Below are 20,008 nucleotides of genomic sequence, written 5' to 3'. Positions count from 1 at the left end.
GAATTCGTGATGTTCCTGTTAAAATTGATTTTGACACTCAGTCCTCACTCGTACGTTTGTGTGTTGTTTACCAAACCACCTGATGCTCTTCCCCATTTAAGCCTTAAACGCTACTCTTGCAAAGTGTCTTAGTAAGTATAACCTCCTTTTTCGTACATTCTACACCAAAATGTATTTATCTATTCACTTAACCCTTTACACCCAAATATCAGTATGGATATTCTCCATACTGTTCTCTATACACTTCCTAAGTTGCTGACAAGGAGAATTTGTTTATCAATCAAGAGAATATTTCGTTGGTGATTATTTTCTTCATTCTCGTGACCTTATTGTGTGATGCAGGGGTTACACTATTGGGAGAAATTAGATGCTAATCATTCTCATGGGTTAAAAGGTTAATTCTCCTTCCCTTAGGGCAAAGGAACGGTAAAAAGTTATTGGCTTGTGGATTTCGCGAAAAAGACACCACGCTTTAGTCGGCGTTCATTTAAGAGAGTTAAAGAACACTCAGACCAATCCTCGGGCTTACTTGGAATATTGGAAGCCCCGCCATCTCCCTGCAGGGTATCTCGGACGTCTTCTCTCAGAAGAACTATGAAATCTATGCAGCCTGAACCTCAAGTAGCGAAAGGAAAACACGTAGTTGACGCAAACGATAAATCGGACGATTTCTCGTCTGTTTGACATCGAACTATTGAGTCATCATACACGAAGTACAAGGCTTGGAGATTACATCTGACGGAATTGTCGCTGACTGCAAGAGATATTCTATTATACGCTTAGATGCTGGAATAATTTTTGTTGTGACGCACACCTCAGTGTGCTTTTGAATACGTCCAATCTAGTTTGCTACCTTAGTTTGCTTTCGGTGGTTTTCTCAAGTCTGGTCACAACGAGCTAAATACAGAGTTCCAGTCTCAAAGCAGAAACCTATTTAGGAGAATCGCCATCGACACAAAGATATGTACATCATTCCCATGTGCACAGTTATTCAATCATTCAAATAATCTTGTGTGGCCAACAGTTTAAAATGAATGTCATAGTTATGCAATGCGGAGCTATATTTTTGAGGATGTAGAAATAGGATTTAGAATTACTTATGATGAGGAAACAACGCGCAAAGAAATTTATGCAATATATAATGCATGTCCCGCTGTAGATGAAAAGCTAGAAATTTTATTAGAGCAGGTAAATATTAAGACATTGTTGCTAATGCGTAATCAAATAATGAACCGAAATGAACTTAACCGGTGCTATTGCGTTTGTGGCGCAAATGTTCATGGAAGTGTAGAAATCCTTTTTATCTGTTTATAGCGACTAAGAAAAGTTTTTTTAGAAGGCTTTTTATTTTTTGTTGCAAAAGGAGCCAAGGCGAACTTTCAAGCAAGCCTTTCTTCCCAAAATTTATCATGAAAATTTTTATCGTAACATTAACGTGACTTTGCATAAACCGTACACGGACGGTCTTTGAACAAAACATGGCCTCCGAGAACTTTCGCTGAAATTAAATTTAATTCAATTCTTTCGTGGTCGATTTGCTCCACCGAAGGTTGAATTGGTATGTTACAGCCAGTTTATCATCCCATAGTTAAATGTTCTATCTCCCTATGTCGGAATCCCCAACCCATCTTGATAGCTTTGCCAACAGTAAACCCAAGACAAACCAAGCTGTACTACCATTTTCGCCCCAATACCCAGTTCGTTACTGCCACGTACCTTTCCAGCCACAGTCAAATCCCAAAAGTGTTTCATACTTGTGTTTCTTTTCAATTTAAAGTTTCCTATAGTGTTTACACCGTCAAAATTTGGAATAAGAAAATAATCACAACAATAAGATTTACCGTAAATGAATAAATACATTATTCAAGGAAAGACAAAAATGGACAAAGATTTTTTTTTAATCAAAGATTTTGCATATTTACACCAAAGGAACAATGTAGATATTGTAACTATACAATATATTAGGAATAAAGAGCTGGTAACCTTGTCCCTTGAAGGGAAAAAAGTAAAGACCTGAGAAATTCCAGGCTGTGTCAGTTTCTGTGTTACATATATCGGAGTAAAACTGATGGATTTAAAATCCTTTTTATTTGAATGTTTTTTGAAAACGTAATGATTTTTTGGGAAAATGGAAACACGGGAGCGTTCGGGAGATGCACAAATCCCTAAAGGAATCATTTTTATCAAGGTTAACACGTACAAAGAAATTTTTCTCAACTGAAAAAAAAGCAGTTGGATTCTCTGCGCTCAGTGACTTGTAAGCCAGTGGCGCATGTTCAGTTCTTTCCACTGGAGAGTGGGTGAGCATAAGTCTATCTAGTGAATTGCGGCTTGTAACGCAATCCTTTCTCACAACGGCAGAATAACCAGCTTCACAGCTATTAAAGAAGATTTGGAGATTTGTATAAAATCAAACAAAGTAAACTACACGTGGTTGCCTTGTTATGCCTTTTGTGAGCGCAAGGGGAAAGCCCCTCCTGTCATGTTTTGAAGAGTTTGTTGCGTTTGACAGAATCCGGTATTCTCAGAAACCATCAGTAGCAGTATCACGTAAATTCTTTTGGCGCAGACCAGCACCTCTTAATAGCGTATTTCAATTATAAAGCTGATCTCAGGCTCCTCCAAGCCACATGCTTAGGCCACTCGAGTGAACTGGGTATGCACCATGAAATACAGACAAAAAGACATCTCTTAACCGAATAGTTACCAACAATTTCTGACTTAAAAGTTGGGGCAACACTGATCACACGTGCAGACACACGAATACCTTCCCAGATGCCTTAAACACTTGTAATAGAGTGCGTACTTTCTTTCCTTTTTTCCCGATTGATACCGTTACCAACAACAACCTGAATTGGAATTTTTGTCATTGGGTTTTCAGACGCACATTTGAGTGACCTTCGTAACGACGACGAGCGCGTAATACAGGAAGGTTTCAATCCTCCGCCATCGTTGGTACTATTGAAAAAATGTCTCTTTGGACGCGGTCTTTTTGGAGAGATTGGCTGTCTTCTATGCTGATGTTCCATCAACCAGTATGTTGTGACCTCTCCTTTTCCCTTTCACAAGAAAAACAACAAAAAGCAAAGTCAACTTGGACGGGCAAAACTAGAATGAGGGTCTCAACGGAGTGATGGTCAAAATTTTGGCTGTTCTACGGCTAACGATTTTACAGCTAACTTCCTTCATTTTTCATTGAAAGAAAAAATGGTACGGTTAACTTTTTTTACGACTAACGGTTAAAATTGATCAGTTTTTAAGCCTGACGGCCGTTTAACGGCTAAAAGTTAACCCCTTTGAGACTTTCGAGAGTGCATCTTGACGGCTTCGTAGTTGGTAGTAGCCTCTAACTAGTTTCAGAGAGGCATTCGGTTCGAATTCCGTTGAGGCCTGAATTTGTTTAAACATGTTTCTTATCTGTATCTACTTAAATTTCAGCTCGCTTACTTGGATCATACATCATTTCTTTATTTGAATAAATTTGTACCTTCAAGTGTACTTCTCCTCTGCGCTTGATCGTAAATCCTCCAAGAATTTCAAGAATATTCTTTGTTGCTTCGCTGATATGTATCATTCCGGCTAAACAAGAAAGGGAACAACACTATCAGTCTAGCGGGTCTATCGCTAGTAACCTATAACGCCCAACCCTTTCCCCTCTCGCCACAGACTTTTTCTTCACTTTACCCTCCCGCTTAGCGAGTAAGAGCACTTTGTTAACCGCGACCCCACCCCAATGTTTCCCATCTCGCCACAGATTTGTTTTCCTTTTTTTTCCCGCTGGGTGAATAAGAGCTCTTAATTAACCCCAATCCCACCCCGGTCTTTCCCCTCGCGCGCGGCAACCAGAGGTACTGGTACTACTACTATTGCCTTAACCTTCTCCATAGGACTCCATTCTGGATGCAGTGTTCACCGTGTCGCCAAAGAGACAGTAACGAGGCATAGCGCTTCCAACCACTCCAGCAACAACAGGACCTGTGGACATGAAGTGGATATAAGTTACAAAATGGAGAACTTAGGTCGTTGAAATGTAACAGAAAAAAAAGAAATCAGTGACAGGCGTATGTAATAGCGCATATAAGGTAGAATGAACAGAATAAGGAAATCCTTGTCACTCACCACTGTGAATACCAATACGAAGCTGTAGTTTGTACCCAGGCTTATGACGGACGACGAACTCTTCCTTGACTGAGTCCAATAGGTGCAAAGCCATCCGGGATATTTCACCCGCATGATCGTGCCCATTTTTTATCGGAAGACCGGAAACCACCATGTAAGCGTCACCGATGGTCTCAACCTAAAAAAAAGGAAAGGAAAAAAATCACATAGTTAATTCTTTAAATTTTGAGTCAACTACAAGATTAATCAGGAACACTCAGTCAGGCTACCCTTGTAGCGAATCAGCTGCAAAACTAAAATCAATCCTAACTCGGTCTCTTGCCTTTTCCCGCGCTGAAAGGTAGTTTGTTTGTGTTTACCTTGACTTCTTATTGGCTCGTTGCGATATTTTCCGAAAATATGATTGGCCGTCCTGATATTTGGTTTGGGTCTTTAATGAACTCAATCGAGGAAACAACGAATAAAATAATTAAGAGCCTACAAGTGTACGATGAAGTTTCCAGGCGCTATTTTACATTAGCATGAATGGTTTCTATATGCTTCCGGATTTTCAATCAAGTACAAAGCTTACCTTATATACACGGTATTCGCTTATAATGTCATCAAATAATGTGTAGAGATCATTAAGAAGAGTAACGACCTGAAAAAGAATAACGATGAACTTCAGTACCATAAATGAAATTGGGCAAGTTACATTAGTTTGTCAGTAGAGTGCCCTCCATCATTCTCTGTCAAGCTCCGCATCGGAACGTAAAATTATGTCTATGGCAAACAGCAATTGGTAAATTTCGAAATTTCTCCGGCTGCTGAAATCAGCATCACTTTGGCTTCGTGTTGTCGCCGTTACGTCGAGCAAAAAGAAAAAAGAGAATTAACACTTTATCATAATTGCCTCGATGATTATAGAGATGCACGTTAAAACAATTACTCGCCTCAGGCTTAGGGAGTATTTGTGAAAAATCCCCTTGGGGATTATTCACCAAAGTTTAATTCGCCTTTGGCGAATAAATGTGAAACAATTATAATAATAGTAATAAGGAATATAAAAACAAACTAATAGTTCGGATAATACTGAACACTATGTACAAGATTGATGGAGACACCCTCAGTACAAGCTGTAACATCTCTCTGGCTCCTTTAGCATCAGATTTTTCATGTGTTTTTCATGCGCGTGCATCTCGATTTGATCTCCTCAAAATCCACCTTTGTATCAGGCTCACCTATCTTGATAAGTGCTGTTAGCAAATAGGTGAATCAAACGCTGTCAGCAAACAGGTGAATAAAACGCTGTCAGCATACCTGCATTGGCGAACTCTCAGAAGAGAGGCTTGTAAATCCTACGATGTCACTGAAATAGATGGACACTTCGTCAAAGTTTTCGGCCTCGACTTGTTTTCCCTTAATGAGTTGTTCTGCAACTGGTCTGGAAGAAAAACATCATCATGACATCCTCAGTGCGATCAGGAGGAAATAAGTGAAGAGGGAAGGGGGGCGGGGTGAGGGGGGCTCTTGGTCTAAGCTTCGGAATCAAATCCAGTTAGGATATGGACAGATAGTCCTCCGAACTGAGGCGTGTTGTCTGAAGCGTCCGCATGACAGTAACGGACATAGAACGTGCTGAGTGAAAGCAATGTTGTAGGAGACGAAGTGAACCTCACTTTGTTGAGACGACGAGGTGACTGGTAATTTGAAGGAGACGACTGCGCGCGTCAAGCTCACAAACAATTAAATTAAACAATACCTTGGAAATATTTTGTAAAGAAGTTCTTCTGTTTCTCTCTTTGCCTCTATTAATTGACTTGTTCTTTCAGTCACAATATCCTCAAGATTGTTGGCATAGTTCTCCATCATGTAAATCATGCTGTCGAAAATGTTAGTTTTACTGCAAAAAAAAGGAATGAATTCTTCGTACTGTCGGCTGAATATTTCCGACAATGTTAGTTCCGAGAAATCAGTATCAATCAAATTAAACAGTATCAGGTCCTATGGTAATGTTTTTCATGTTCTCATTAACCTTTTTTATTCATAAGGAGTAAGTTCCTGCTTGATGGTATTCCCTTGGAGTTTTGAAGAAGTGAAATTTGAAGGCTCTGACAAGAAAATTCGTGTTTAAAGAGTCTGTTTTAGTTTCGACCAGACTGAAGCATTGAAGTTAAAAGTTTTCTAGTAATGTGAACACATTTTAATGGAATTTGTCAGCTTTCCCAACATTAATATTATACCGATTCCTACTAGTACGATCTGCCTTCAATAATTTTGATTCACTCACATTCCTTTATTGACCAGAATCCTGTTTATTCTTTTCTTGATCTCGGTGAAGTCTGGTCTGCTATCAGGATCTTCCTCCCAACAGTTTTTCATCAGATCCCAGAGTTCGTCCAATTCTTCAATAAAATTAAGCACGGTAGGGCGAAATATGGGAACTTCGGGTTCTGTGATTCTCCCTACAATTTCTTAATAAGACAGACAAAAGGTTTGTTACCATCCTCGTCATACATGTAACTGTCAAAGATTTGGAGATTAAAAAAAAAGAACACTGATACGCAAACCAAAATAACTAAATTTTTCCTGTCTAATGCGCCTGTCTTGCATGCACGTCTGTTCTCTTCACGCACGGTCTACCGGTACGTTCTTCACGAGTGCTTGGTAAACAGGGTCTAAGATCCCTGATTTTCACAAGTTTCTATGTTTTGTTAGCTGTCTACCTTTCGCGCAGAGGTTCCTGTTATTGCTAAATGGTCCTTTCCTGGTGTGAAACTCCTGAAGAATAATAGCAAAGCTGTACACATCGGCCTTCTGAATATTGACATATTTCCTGTTTCTCTTATGAGAAGCACTGTTAGGAAAACTGAAACGTTTACGGAGGAGCTCCGGTGCTGTCCAAAGTAAATCTAGATGGAATAGATAAGAATAAAAAATTACGATTTCGTTGTCAAAGTGTTAATCATAGTAGTTAATGAAACGTTTGGAGTAATTTTATTTCTTTTGTTGTTGTTGTTGTTGTTTTGGGTTGTTTGGTCTACTTTTCAACATTGAAATCGCGATTGTTTAGTTTAGTTTACCTTCGCTGCTCGTCTTTGCACTTAAATTACACTTTGATCTCAACATAGTAAGGCCATAATCAGAAATTTTCAGCGTCCACCGACTGTCTATCAGGCAGTTGGAAGATTTTAGGTTACCATGGAACTTGAGATCTGACGAATGAAGATAGGCCATACCCTAACGAAAGAAACATAAAAAAATACCGTCAAGGTAAATAAATTATAAATTATGACACAATTCTAAAGCTATCCAAGTTTGGTCTGCAACTAAGCATCGGGGCCAAGCATTAACCGTTGTTATTGTGAGGATCAAACTTCGCAACATGCTGATATGCAATTCTTCGATTTTGTTCAATTTTTCTCCCCTTTCACATTAAACGCCGTTTTAAATCACCAAAATGATGCTTTTGAATCCCAGCGTAAGAATGACTTGACTTTTTCGCATGAGGTTGGCTAACGCGCCGTCAAGTGGGTATGCCAATCTTTGCCACACAGCTTTTTACACCGTCGCACAAGTTCTTCCATTATTTAACGAGAAGGAGTCTTTTCAGCAAAATTTTCAACGGCCTTAGACGCAGGATCGGCCCTCTATTCAGTTCCTTGAACCCAGCACACTGCTGAACAGAAGAACATCCATGAAAACGCTTTTCGTTCCCTCCACTGCTCACGTTCGAATCAGAATTTCAGATGAAATTTTTAAATAAAGAGAAGAAAAGAGCAAACGAACTAACACCAAACTAAGCCCACATGTGACGCCAAGTCAAAGAATCCCATGAAACCTGACCTGTCAGTGGGAAGGTTCAAGGAAATTCACACAACCGTTACTGTTATCTTTAATCATTAGCTACTAAAAAACCGCGCCATTTTGCCAAAGGATCCGCATTTTGATCACCCACCTTAACAATGTCTGTGACTAAAGACGAAATAAATGTTTTATCCAGCTTCACGTCTGAACAAGCCAGAAAATCCTATGGTTGGAAAAAGAAGATAACATGATATAAAGAAAATGCGATAATTCAAAAGAAAGGGGGGTCAATCTATCTCGAAGCGAATAACTTACAAAATCATCGATTCTATCAATGACCCGCTTAAGCAACACTTCTTTCTCCGTTGAAAACACTTGGTCCAAAAAACACAATTTTGTTCATTTCTCGTGAAATAATCTCTCCCTTTAGATATACCCTCACGCATGTCATACCTAATTTAGTTTCATAACCAGCTTCATCCTAAAAATGATTTCAACTGAATTAACGTATTTTAATTGTGATATACTGCTGAGAAAAAACAGTTTCACGCCCTTGGTTTCAAGTCCTAAAACGTTTTCCTTAAGAAGTTCTTCATTGATTGTCGGATCATGTTATCGAACAAGACTGTTACCTTAAGGGTTCTGGGAAGGAAGGCAAAAACAATGCAGATGTAAGGTGAATCAACAGTGGCTCCATAAAACTGGGCGAAATTTTCGTGACGAAAGTCGCGCATCTGAAAAAGGCAAAATTGTTCATCAGAATTCATTTAATTGTTCAAGTTCATAGATTCATTGGTTCGGACTCTCACATATTCACCTAATTCTCTCGTTTGTTCGTTGGTTTTTTCATTATTTTGATTATCACTCGTTCATTCCTCACTTCTTTTCTTCCACACCTCTTTTGAAACGATATCGTCACCAGCCTCCATCATGCAATTCTCGTTTTAGCTTCAACAGTTCGAGTACGACAAGCCTCGTTTGCTCGAATGGTACTTAACCCTTTACACCGTGACATAAATATTCATATGTTTCACACTGTTCTCTCTACATTTCATGTGGTAATGACAAAGAGAATTTATTTAACAGTCACGTGATTGTTAAACTGATGATCACTCCCTCTATTGTCATGGCCTTTATATTTGACTCAGTCGAGGGTGATACCGAGAGGAGCATGGAAAACAGGAAAAACAGTTCAGGAAAACACTTATAACGTGACAACTCACGCTGGTTAATCGTTGAAAAAGTTTTAGGGAAAACAGACTAACCAGAGGAGTTTCCAGGCTCTGGCAAATCAGCTATGAACGCCATGTTTTTTTCTTATGTTTGCTTACAGTGTATACCGAATATGCCGAGCGTTCTCCGCAATAGGAAAACGAAATTTGAACGTTAAGACATTTTCCTTGAATTCACCATTTGGTAAAATTGTAGGCGAAAAAGGAAATTTTTTGCCGTGGAAGTTTGAAGCCAGTCACTCTTAGGGTTAAGGGTAAAACCAGCTAAACCCAGTAAAGCTAAAACTAATCTCATGTTTTTTAACACTCATCCATTATATGGTGATTTGCGACTTTCACAAAGATCGTAATGCGATTTTCATTTAGCACTCTGTCTTTGTTACCTGTTTGAGTTCTAAGAGAATAGATTTTGTTAAATCAATCGTCTTGGTTCCAATCTGCTTCACGGTCACTTTATTTTCCTACAAACAAAATGAGATTTTCTTTTAAGTTATATGCTTGTAAGGAGTATACATCCTTCTATCTCAAACATTCTTCTTGCAAGCCATTTTTCGAAACATCATTCAGTATGGTTACCAAGCTATGTACTCATTTCACGTTACACATCTACCGTCTTTAGTTCATAAGAGACTCGCTCACCTTATAAAATCCAAAGTTCGTAAAAGTATATTGGTTGCTTGTTCTACGAGACATTGAAAGCGAATTTTCTTCCTGTAATGAACAACGCACAAGCTTTACATTGTTTAAGCAGTTTCAAACTCATAAATTTGAGAAAGGGAGTTTGAAGCTAACATAAATCTTAATTTTAGAGCAAATATCTCGTGTCTTTCTGCCCAAGAGTCGCATGGGTCCACGGTTTTGTTACAAAAATAATTGGCTGAAAATAAATCCAGTGAAACCAATAAATGTTTCCAAAATTGTTACCCGTTAGAGCACTCGAAGTTGTAGACAAATTTGAATCTGCTGTGAAGTTCACCCCTTGGCAAACAGTAAATAAAAAAACCTCAGCACGTAGGCCAAGTGACTTACAAGGCCGGAACTAGTCTCGATATCTGTAGTTTACAATAGCATAGTTAAAATACTGATAATAATAATATTTATCCAGGGCCTGCAAAAGATCTCGGTTGAAGCATCGAGACGAGTTTCAAGGAGATTTAATTTCACACTTACTTCAGCCATGTCAGAACTAACGCTGGAAGACGTCTGCACCCAACGAATGTCTTTGTAATTCATTTTCCACAATAAACTGTCCATCTCTTTTTTTAACATGTATTGTCTGTGGAATGAAAAAAGCAACCGGAGAGTGTTGCTTAAACATATCGGAAAATCACTGTCTTAGGATTCCTAACATCATGGGAAAACAAAAGAGGTTGTACCCTAACCTTGTTATGATCTTACTAGCATTTAAGGTATACTAGGATGTTTCACTCTTATAAAATTAACGAGATGCAGCAGTGTGGTTTCATGTTAAAACACACGTGTGTGACGTAACATTGTCTGCTGTCTTATCAACCGAAGCTCTCAACCAATAAGCGGCTATTTAGCTTCACGTTTAAAACCGCTCATGATACCTTTAACTCCAACGGAAAAAAAAAACGGTAGAAGCGAGCAAAAAAAGAATGCCTTTACCTGATGACATTGACGAGGAGTATGATACAAGTGATGCCTGCAAACGCTGAAACTCCTCCAATAATAGCACCTAAAATAAAACATACGACGAATTACTCACACACTGAAAGCTCGAGTGTCAGCGAATTTCAAATGGTGACAGTTTCTTCATGAACACCAAATGGCGTAAATAAAGAGATTCAAAATTGAAACTGTCTCCTGAGGAGACAAATATATACTTAATCAAACACTCGACACCAAATCTTAAAGGTTCATTGCTATTGGGAGGATCAAAGTCTCAATGGCTAACATGGCCTGAACTACTCAGATGCCAGTTCAGAGCAGATCACCTCAACAGAGCGGTCAAACTTCTGCACATGTGTGAACGTTGTAATGACTAGGTGGCGTAATTTCAGCCTGTCAGAACCAAGTTGTCTCACATGAGTTACAAAAGAACATACAAGCCAATAAGTCACGGTGTTTAAAAAGCTTCCGAAATTTTTAATATCTGAAGAAAAAGAACGTTACAAAAACAAGATACTTTCCACCTTCAGCGCAAAACTTACCAATTTTTCCATCATCTTGGCGATCTTCTTTCGCTGTGTTAAGTGTAGAAGGTGTAGAAGCAACACATAACAGACCATCAAACCCACACTTTGGTTTTGACAGAGGTATTTTTCCCCCATTTGGCCACTGAAAATCTTCCGTGCTCACATTGATTTGAGTGTTCTCTTGATCAAATGTTATTAGTCCTAATTGCGTTGCACTGGGGCCATCACTGCCAGAGAGGCAGTCTGTGTGGTAAAACAAAAAAGTCCAGTAATTTATATCCATCAATATTCACCAGTTCAGAAGCTCCGAAAGGAATTTTGGCCAAATAAGCGCCCGCGATGTCTACTTACTGAAGAAGGCCGAACTGGTCTGCTGAAAAGGCAATTCCGACCGTTGCTGATTTAGAAATAGATGTAAGTAGGGATGAGAAGCTCTTTATAGTTTCTCGGAATATGAAACCTTCATAACGATCACTCAACACTGGTGCAGACAAAGTTGAATGATATTGGACTTTCAATTATTAATTAGTCAAAAGTGAGTGACGATAACCATGACAGGTCAATTTTTTTTTGTGGTCAAGAAATTATCCAGAAAACCAGCCAGTCCCTTGTCTTATTCCCATCTGAGGATGTCGACATATTAGGACCAGATCTCTAGGGAGATCTATCATCGACATCAAATATGTTGTGCCACCATATGCCTTCGGTTACGTTAAAAAATGATAGACACTTACCATTTGCGTGAGCAACAGATTTTTTCCAACGAATATCCACAATGCGGAGATTTACAACGTCGGCTGATCCATTCTCGTTAATGAACACGCTAGGACCTAACTTGCCTGTTTCGTTAAAGAAAAAATTCATTCAATGCTTGGGACCCTTGTCTATCCGTAAAGATTGAGGAAAAGTCAGCTTTCCCGCCATAAGGCTGAAAAGCTCTGGCATACTCCCGGCAAATGAAGTGAATGGGAGTTTGGCTTATACGGCTTAGCCCCCCCTCTCTCTCTCTCCCCCCCCCCCCCCCTTCCGCCTCTTCATTGCAACAGGTTTCCCCAACAAAAATTGGAAATTATGAAGTGAATGGGAGTTTGGCTTATCCCCCAAGGGTGGGATATTAGTCCCTTTCCCCCTCCCTCTGCCTCTACATTGCGACAGGTTTCCGGTTTCCCTCAACAAAAAGCGTACAGTACGAAGCGAATGGCAGTTTTTCTTATCCTTTGAGCACGGGATACTAGTCCATGACAGATAACCCCCCTCTTCCCTGCCCCTACATTGCGACAGGTTTCCCCAACAAAAGGCAAAAAGTATGAGAGGGAGTTTTGCTTATCCGCTAACGGGATACTGGTCCATGAGGAGATTCCCCGCGCATTTCACCTCTACGTTGCGACCGGCTCGTATATGTCATAAGGTGCGTTTTTACATTAGAGATTTCCAACAGCAGGTTAAAAAATAAACCAAGCATACTCACTCTCGTAAGTAGAGTTTAGTAGGTTGCGAATGACATTTCGTCCTGTTCCATTCTTACCCCTTGCCAAAGTTTTATTCAATGCTTTGGCATATTGATAAACAGCGTCATACAAATAATAGGCGTAAAATGACAGCGGTGCATCTATCTGTAAACACAAAATGTTACAAGAAGCAGTAAATGCAATGGAACTTCTTGGAGCGGGGAGTTTGCCAAATGACCGCCCAACATAAGCCACCAAGTTATTGATTGGCGCCACATTGTGTCTTTTTCCCACTCGCCATGAAGACCAGAAGAGTCGCAGTTTGGAGGGTTGAGCTGCCATGCACAAAAATATCCGGCTAAATGAAATCAATGATAAAAACACTCCCTCCACATCCTAACGCGCAGAAGTATATGATTAAGTGTGTAAAGTCTGTACACGAAGTAAGCGACCCATCCACTGGGATGTATCTGTACCAGGAGACCCAAAGACCAGTGCAACTACAACCAAACATATTCTTTGACCCATAAAATTATGCTAAATACAATTCTCTCCCCCCATGTCCCCTACCCCCACGCCCCCTAGTTCATTGACTATAAAACTTACCTTAAACCCTGCCGTCTCGATGCTCGCTGTTAAGTTTGTCTTGAAACTGTCATATTTTTCTTTGACTTTCTTTTCAAACGCTTCATACGACTTCTTCTCATCTGGTAATTTACTCTGAACCTCCACTAATACCACCGACTCCAGGGCTTGATAATAATCACATGTTTTGTCTTTATCCAAATCCATAAGCAGATATATTTGTCCTGGCTTGTCCATGTTACGCTTGAACCGTTCAAGGTCAAGTTGTAGCATGACGAATGCATAGTCGCCTTGTGTCATACCCTGATTATACGCGTACTCAAGCGTCTGACGGGCCACTGAATATTCACTCAAGTAAAGTACAACTGCAAGAGAAAGAAAATCAATAGAAACCGAGAAAAACTCAGAACATCAGCCCAGTGGATCATGCTTCTCTAACATTTCGCCTGGCCTCCCCTGACAGTTCCTCGATACCATTTTATAGTCGGGGGGGTTGCGGGTTGCGGGTTGCGGGTTGCGGGTTTCGGGTTGCGAAGGGGGGGGAGCAAAGAAAATTAATTACAAAATAATTACCAGCCTTTTTGGAGATCAGGTAAATTTTATGGTAATAAAACCAAAATTCTTCCACCCAACCCCACCCCCTCCCTCCCCCCCTCCCCCCCCCGTGATAAATATTGACGGGTCCTTAACCATTACCCTTCCAAGATCTCATCAGTAATTCTCGCTATAGTCTGCCATACAATTCTTATGATATTAGTTCGGAGAACTTGGTATTCGATCAACTAATAATCCCCTAAATGATATTTTTCTTTATTCTCATCACTTGTGTACTTTATATTGTAAGGATATTGTGAAGAGAAATTTTGTTGAAAGGGTTAAAGCGAAAGATACTGCATACATACCTCTGCATTTGTCCTTCAGTTCTTTGAACATATTTCCCATGTAATCGCTTACATTCGTCACCGATGTGGGCGGATCACAATAACTTGAACGGTTGTTCTTCACATGTTTGTAGCATTGGTTAGCAAGAAGCTCTCTATCCATAAGCACTTTGATATTGTTAGAATTAAACTCGCGCTCCACGACTTCTTTCATCCTGATATAACTGGTAATATTTTCATACAATATGGCCACTTCTGACCAGTTGAACTTTTGGAACATTTTAATGAGGCCTCTCGATAGTTTATGCACCTCCACCTGGATAAACGTCTCTGCAAATGTTGCGTAATCTTCCTTTTTAGTCAGCGGATCTCTGCACATCTGCCCGGGAGCAAGGTTACATAGTTAACTTACCCCTCCACTCCCAAAATGCGAAAGCTAAGTTTTCAAAATTTCTTGACTTGTCATTTTTTATGTAACAAAATTTCCCTTCAGTTTTCCCTTAATGATGTAAGTTCATCGATTGTCATTACATTTCTGCTTGACAGTATATTAAGACTGAAAGAAGAATTTTCACATTGATTATCTCAATTTTAAAAGCTTGCTGTTTGTAACCTATAATATTCTCCCCGATCTCAACATTTTGCCAATTTTTAAGGACCCTACAAAAAGCTCAGAGTGTAAAGTGGCACGTTTCTCGAAAGTCCCAGTAACTTTGCGGACCCGAAGCCAAATTTTAAAGTCAAAATTTACAGCAAAAGAGCAGCTGGTTCTGTCACCCTAACAAGTACAATTTGTTCCTTTAGCCGATGGTTAATTTGTAGAATTTCAAAACTTTAGAAACCGCTATCTTGAATAAAAACAGAATAGCTTTACGGGCCCGTTAAGTTACCGGGCCCTTCGAACAACGAGCCCCAAGTCACTTAACAAGACTCACGTATGATATCATTGCAACGTCCTGTACGCTGGCATATCTCGCTTCATATTGGCAAGTACATCCAGGACCTATAATGGCGGACACCTTCTTCTCGTGAATCTGATAAGCCATTGCATGCAGAGACGTATCTTCGTTGCACTTGGTATCAGTCCAGATATAAGACAGATGGTGGCCGGAGAGAAGATCAGATGAGTTATTGATGTCATCCACGGCGGTTACAATGGCGGGACCGAACAGTTTTCCCAAGGCAGGAGCATGTGATTCATCATAGGGTACAAGCAAACCCAGGGTAAAATTATCTCCACATACCGGAGATGTGACGGCAAGAGTGAAAAGAAACAGGTGAAAACATCGAAATAATATCTTCATGGTAATCTGCGGCCTGTTTCTTCGTTAAACCTTTGCTCCAGACGATAGTATCAGATCAGTTCCTGACGTTCAGTTAAAGTTTCTTTCACGCATGTGTGAGGATATCTTGATGGGAAAGCAGACAGTAGCACACCAGTTACACAATTATACAATCCAAAACATAAGTTATAATTTTACATACACAAAAAAAACAAAAACTCCTACGTCGGTATCGTTGGTAGCATTGTCGACTTCGAAAAATTCATGAGCTAAACGAAATTAAATTTGTGTTTATATGCAAAGGATGCATTTCTTTGTCAAACACGAAACCGCAAAATAGCAACAAAATAAACATACGTAAGCCTTACAAGTATTACTTTGGGCGAACTAAGTCATCATTAATCAACGGAGTCAGGCAAGAACAGTCAACAGTGGATGTTATACGATTATTTTTCAAGGGCATGTTCTATTTGCGAAACGAAACGAAACGACTAGAAACACAACGAGAAGGTAGGAATGTCACACTATATTCTTTCTACAAACACAGAAAGTGACATTTGAATGATAACAAGGCTGTTTCTTAATAAGTCTGATAACGACGGATCATTTTCATTTTTTTTGGCAAGCAAAACAAAATATATATTTCACTTTTCTCTATCAACGCAATCGTTCTTAGTCGCAAAAATACTAAAAATATAAAGGATCCTTGTTTTCCCGAAGATCTAGGCGATGTCGTATCCCATTAACCGTGTAAAAAGTCATTTCAAAAGCTGGCAACAGAAGCATAAGCTGTGTGTAGCACGCTGTAAGTGTCAGTCACTAAGGACCTGTCATCAGCCTAGTGATGGTCATTTTAATGACTTGCTAATAAAATGAGATACTTGAGAAACAGGAGCAGCTGGGAAAACAAACGTGCGCAAAGAAATGGTAACAAAAACAGATTACTTCTCCAGCGTTTCGTACTCGATGTAAGATGTTTTTCCGGCTTTTTCTACCAAGTGCAATCGACAAGATTATTAGGATTAGCTCTTTCGGGAAGAGCGAATAAGTCCAACGGCTATGGTTCGTACACAGAACTTCACATGACCCGCATCGCATGACTTACACGTTACTTTTGCAAGACTGCACATTCAAACCGGCGTCTGAATCTGTCTGAAGAGTATGGCAGATGCTCGAGCCAATTTTTTTTTTTTCTCTTTTCTCTTATCAGAATCGCCTCGGCACGCTTTAGATCTCGTCGAGTTCCGCTATGCTCTGCAGACGGGCGTCTGAATCAAGGCTTTGTCAAACGTAATTCGAGTTGACCAGCCCTCGCATTCAATATCTCACATGAAGAGTACGCTGGGTGCACTAAATCCACGAGAAATTGAAAGAAAAATGAGAACAATTTGAAATTTTCAGGAGGGAAACTTTCCATACCTCTTCCGCCCCCCGCATTTGTCACCTCTTCCTTTTCCACTCCGCAAGATCAAAAAATTCCCAAAGCAGTGACTTTTTCAGTCCCGAAAATTTAGATAAGTTTACCTACGTTCAAGAAAAATAAAATTAGAGTCTGTCTCATTTCTCCACACAAGATTAATCCTCAGGATCAGAAAAAACAGGATTAAATTTCGAGTTTTTATTTTGATGACTTAGAGTTGTGTTGGAATTTTTCTCACACCAAGCGTAGGCGATTTCCGCCCACTATTCCGGTAAAATATTCACTGTCGAGTAATCACGTTTTGGTTTTCTTGAAACTTTCGCGCGATTATTATTGTCGCTGATCTGTGAAATCCGTTGATCAGAAGTACTTCAAAGTACAAAGGCAGCCCGGCCCCGCCGGTGTATATTCACTATTTTGACAAAAACAAAAGCAAAATTAAATATTAAATTTAGCAAAAGCTTCACCAGATCTCTCTATGATAAGTCTTTTTTTTTTCAAGTTTTCAAGTAAGCAGCTGCTGCTGAGGGGAGACGAGTTGAATATAAAGTTTTGCTTTCGATCTAAATGTACATCATCCTTGTTGTAATATTTTGAGTCGATATATAATGAAATAAGTAGTGGCAAATCCTTCCTGAATGACACCAGAACCCTTATGGACACATCTAACACTTAGCTGAACCATTCACAGCTAAATGTAAATAAATTTATTTATTGACTTGCGTTCTCGACAAAGCTGAGGATATGGTGGCTTATCAGAAATGCCCAAAAGAGTTTTTACAGCGTTAAGTGTTACCATTTAAATAATTTTTTTTATGTAGAAAGCGTCTGAATATATTGCGTCATAATTCACCATTTGACCCTGAAAATACAATGTTTTTATGATAACATTTAGTCGAGGTAAAAGGTAAGGGTTTCGATTCCGTGAAGGTGTCATCAATAACCGTCCGTATGCTGAATTGATTTAACTTCTTAAAAATTCACTGGAATAAAATACGTGATGGTTTATACACTTTCGAAAGTTCACCTTCTCCGTAAACCGATTCTTCATAGGCACAGATAATCAAAACACTTATTTAGACAGCGGAAGTTGTAAATATGTTCTCCGTCGCTTTTCGTGTCGAGAATATAAATGATAATATTTAACTTTCGCATTTAATTTCTACTCAACCAAAAAGTCATTTTCACGGTCAAGTTCACAACAAACTTTGTCTGTTTGTCATGAAATCGTCCCGTTTTATTTCTCCACTGAGAAAAAACAACATGTAATAACTTTGTGCCTTCAAATTTTTTCCTTTTATGTTACTGACATTAAAAACTTCGAAAAAATAGCGTATTTATAAATATGACAAAAAAATTTAATAAGGTTACAGGAAGCGGCCAGCTTCAATAGCGTCCTTTTAGACAAATTGTAAGTGATGAATTCCAGCTCATTGAAACACGTTGGCAAAGAGGAAAAAATAAAATACTTGTGAATACATATTTAACTACTTCAAATTCGTTGTAAAATGCTATGAAACCGATCTAAATTTGTCAGGATTGATACAAATATGTTCGAGTGACCGTCGGCGTCGCAAGGATCATAAATTACTTATGTTATTTTCTACGTTTTCGATGTCAAGGTGCGTATTTCAGTTTCGAGCGGCGGTCAGGAGATTGTATAAAGATAAACGCGAACAAATTTACGCTTAAGCTGATGTCACTAATTTCTGTGAAATCCGATTGGAAAAGTTGAAATAATTTGCAGAAGAAGCCAGTTTGTAACATCGATCAGTCAGATTAAACTGTGCATGAAAGTTAATATGCACGTATGTGAAACTATAAATAAGACTCACAATGACGGATGTTTTTAGTTGCGAGAACAACCCGCATGGACATCGCTCTGGAGATTAGTCTTCTGTCCTTAGGCTATTATCAATCGAAATCTTATCGTATAGGTGAGCTGGAACGACCGCGTTGATTAAAGAAACCACTAGCAGGATAAATCTTCGATGCGACTTAGCACATTTTAACTTCTCTTGAATCACATCTCGTTACTCGCTTACAAAAACCTGTTTTCAAAGGGAGGTAATAACATTTTATAAAAATATAGCTGATTTGTCGCCAAGAAAGCGAAATAAATAAAAACAACGCTCAAGAAAACAAAACAAAGTTATTCCGTTCTGCAAATTGGCCAATATTGACCGCTAGCGGCGAATACTATAAAGAATGTTGCGTTAGGGTACAAGAAACGCAACATTTCATTCACAGATAAACATGTCTTAAACTTACCTTCATTCTAGAAGCCTTCCATTTGTTTGAGATGAAACGCTTCCCTGTTAAAGCAACTTTCAAGGGGATAATAGCAAATTAGGGGTGCACATGTTTAGCAATCGATTTGCGTTTGCCCTCACGGACCCTGCCGTTCCTACGCATGCAATCGAGGCTGTCACAATCGTGACCTGAACCGTGAACTGAAGGGTGCAGTATAAAATTACGCGATTTAAGTGACAATTATTGGTGTGTCCAAGAGCATATCACGCAATGCGTGGGCTACAATACGGTTTCAATCGAGGGTCAGTCACTCGAGGGGAAGTTTTGTTTGTTTAAATACTAAAAATAAAACTGACAGCATGCACAAATACGTGAAAAATGCGCTTTCAAAATGAATTTCAAGGGAGTTTTTCCAAATTAATTTTCGAGCAAATCGCTAACATTATAAGCAACATTATATAAGAAATTACAAAAAGGTACGATATATTGAAAAAGAACAGAGAATCATACAAAAATGAAAATAAATTTTGGATAAGTGTGCTTTCGCTTCCAAGTCAAAAGTCTTTAAAAAATAATGACCTCAAAATAATTGAAAGTTCGTGTTCTTAAAAGATATCTTAAACCAGAAAACGTTTTTATCGTGAAATTGAACTTGAACCAAGGGCCCATTACTTGAACCTTGGATTGTTCTTCCATTTGTCAGGAAACAAAGATGGTCAGAAGTAAAAGACCGCCAAGGAATTGCGTCTTAACTTGAAAGAAAAAAAAAAAACATTGTTGTACCTGGAAAGAATCCTGATCTTTCCGGAGTTTAGCTATTCTTGTGATAACGTTTTTTGTTT

At 39.1% G+C, this 20,008-nt stretch overlaps 2 protein-coding genes across 19 annotated transcripts in view; one reads left to right on the top strand and one right to left on the bottom strand.

The window, feature by feature from the left end:
• The window catches only part of LOC113679299 (atrial natriuretic peptide receptor 2), a 36,333-nt gene extending 34,309 nt beyond the window's left edge, over positions 1-2,024 (top strand). For all 15 annotated transcript variants that reach the window (XM_089185891.1, XM_089185898.1, XM_089185894.1 and 12 more), the window contains one exon: positions 415-2,024. In XM_089185891.1, the coding sequence (XP_089042017.1) occupies positions 415-684 (270 nt within the window). In that variant the 3' untranslated portion in view covers positions 685-2,024. The remainder of the gene's footprint in view (positions 1-414) is intronic.
• On the bottom strand, positions 1,881-19,479 carry LOC113679318 (speract receptor). Of its 4 annotated transcripts, none has more exons than XM_089185871.1 (24): positions 19,185-19,401; positions 18,749-18,964; positions 15,146-15,619; positions 14,232-14,589; positions 13,351-13,694; positions 12,765-12,909; positions 12,031-12,135; positions 11,312-11,539; positions 10,767-10,836; positions 10,308-10,413; positions 9,777-9,848; positions 9,521-9,598; positions 8,538-8,639; positions 8,057-8,128; positions 7,182-7,338; positions 6,825-7,010; positions 6,389-6,572; positions 5,861-6,001; positions 5,419-5,542; positions 4,691-4,759; positions 4,120-4,297; positions 3,877-3,975; positions 3,488-3,579; positions 1,881-3,059 (listed from the first exon to the last, which is right to left on the bottom strand). In XM_089185871.1, the coding sequence occupies exons 3-24, from the start codon at positions 15,512-15,514 to the stop codon at positions 2,781-2,783; spliced, it is 3,558 nt and encodes a 1,185-aa protein (XP_089041997.1). In that variant the 5' UTR covers positions 15,515-15,619; positions 18,749-18,964; positions 19,185-19,401; the 3' UTR covers positions 1,881-2,780. The 4 variants fall into 4 exon arrangements, with proteins under 4 accessions (XP_089041997.1, XP_089041996.1, XP_089041995.1 ...); XM_089185870.1 differs by lacking the exon at positions 18,749-18,964 and adding an exon at positions 16,913-17,017 and having other exon boundaries at positions 19,185-19,351; XM_089185869.1 differs by lacking the exon at positions 18,749-18,964 and having other exon boundaries at positions 19,185-19,479.
• Between the last annotated feature and the right edge of the window lie 529 nt (positions 19,480-20,008).

This window comes from Pocillopora damicornis, chromosome 10, assembly GCF_964200805.1.
Source record: "Pocillopora damicornis chromosome 10, jaPocDami1.2, whole genome shotgun sequence".
Classification (NCBI taxonomy): domain Eukaryota; kingdom Metazoa; phylum Cnidaria; class Anthozoa; order Scleractinia; family Pocilloporidae; genus Pocillopora; species Pocillopora damicornis.
Note: the sequence above shows the minus strand (reverse complement) of the source record. Positions and strands in the feature narration are given on the sequence as shown.

Bases quoted from the DNA above. Each gene is read 5' to 3' on its own strand.
- LOC113679318 (XM_089185869.1), bottom strand. From the start codon at position 15,514: ATGAAGATATTATTTCGATGTTTTCACCTGTTTCTTTTCACTCTTGCC. The intron at 12,136-12,764 runs GTGAGTATGCTT...TTAACGAAACAG, and splicing joins ACTAAACTCTACTTACGAGA to GCAAGTTAGGTCCTAGCGTG. The intron at 6,002-6,388 runs GTGAGTGAATCA...TTTTTTTTGCAG, and splicing joins ATTCTGGTCAATAAAGGAAT to TAAAACTAACATTTTCGACA.